Raw genomic sequence first — 805 nt, 5'->3', positions numbered from 1 at the left:
TTCTTACATAAGCAGAAGTAATGATAGAATTTTAAAAATCAACATTTCACAAACTAGTCAATGATTAAACTAGATATAAAAAAAACTAGTCAAGTATTTGAAGCTAAACAAAGTCTGAGCAAGGGTTTTAAAACAAAAATGAGAAAAACACATTGAGGGCACATGATTTGATCACAGGAATGCTGACTTAACAGCAAAGTCATCTTGCTTAGAAGAGCCTTGCTGTTGTTTAATGCAACAAAGATTCAGGAAGTGTACTCATGCAAATTAGTCAGAAACATGTGATCAACTGGTCCTGTGATCGGTCCCACCCACCACAGAGGGTGTATATAAAAGGACCGACGTGCAGGTGGTGATCATCAAACCGAAAAAGCTGGTTCCTTGCTCCTCAACCAAATCCTCCACTCCTGAAACCATGTGCTACTACGGCAACTACTATGGAGGTCTGGGTTATGGCTACGGCGGCCTGGGCTGTGGCTTTGGTGGCTACAGTTGCGGTTATGGCTGTGGCTGTGGAGGCCTGGGCTGTGGCTATGGCAGATACGGATATGGCTGCTGCCGCCCATCTTGCTATGGAAGATACTGGTCCTACGGGTTCTACTGAGAAACTTCCAGAGAAATGCAACCTACTGGTCTCTTGCACCTGTATTTCCTGAGTCTGCCTCCATGATTACTCATACAAATAATTCATTTTTCCATTATAAAATGTCACCAGCATCCTTAAGTACCTGGAAAAAAAATAGGTCATATTCTGTAAGCCTCATCTAAGTCTAAAGTCATTGAAATCATCTAAAATGTTTCACAG

General features: G+C 41.7%; 1 protein-coding gene across 1 annotated transcript; it reads left to right on the top strand.

Annotated features, from left to right (window-relative positions):
- Nucleotides 1-415: 415 nt before the first annotated feature.
- Nucleotides 416-604, top strand: LOC138386129 (keratin-associated protein 20-2-like). Its single transcript, XM_069472375.1, has one exon. The coding sequence runs from the start codon at nucleotides 416-418 to the stop codon at nucleotides 602-604; it is 189 nt and encodes a 62-aa protein (XP_069328476.1).
- The last annotated feature ends 201 nt before the right edge of the window (nucleotides 605-805 follow it).

Source organism: Eulemur rufifrons, chromosome 7 (assembly GCF_041146395.1).
Source record: "Eulemur rufifrons isolate Redbay chromosome 7, OSU_ERuf_1, whole genome shotgun sequence".
Lineage (NCBI taxonomy): Eukaryota > Metazoa > Chordata > Mammalia > Primates > Lemuridae > Eulemur > Eulemur rufifrons.
This window is presented reverse-complemented; position numbering and strand designations above follow the sequence as displayed.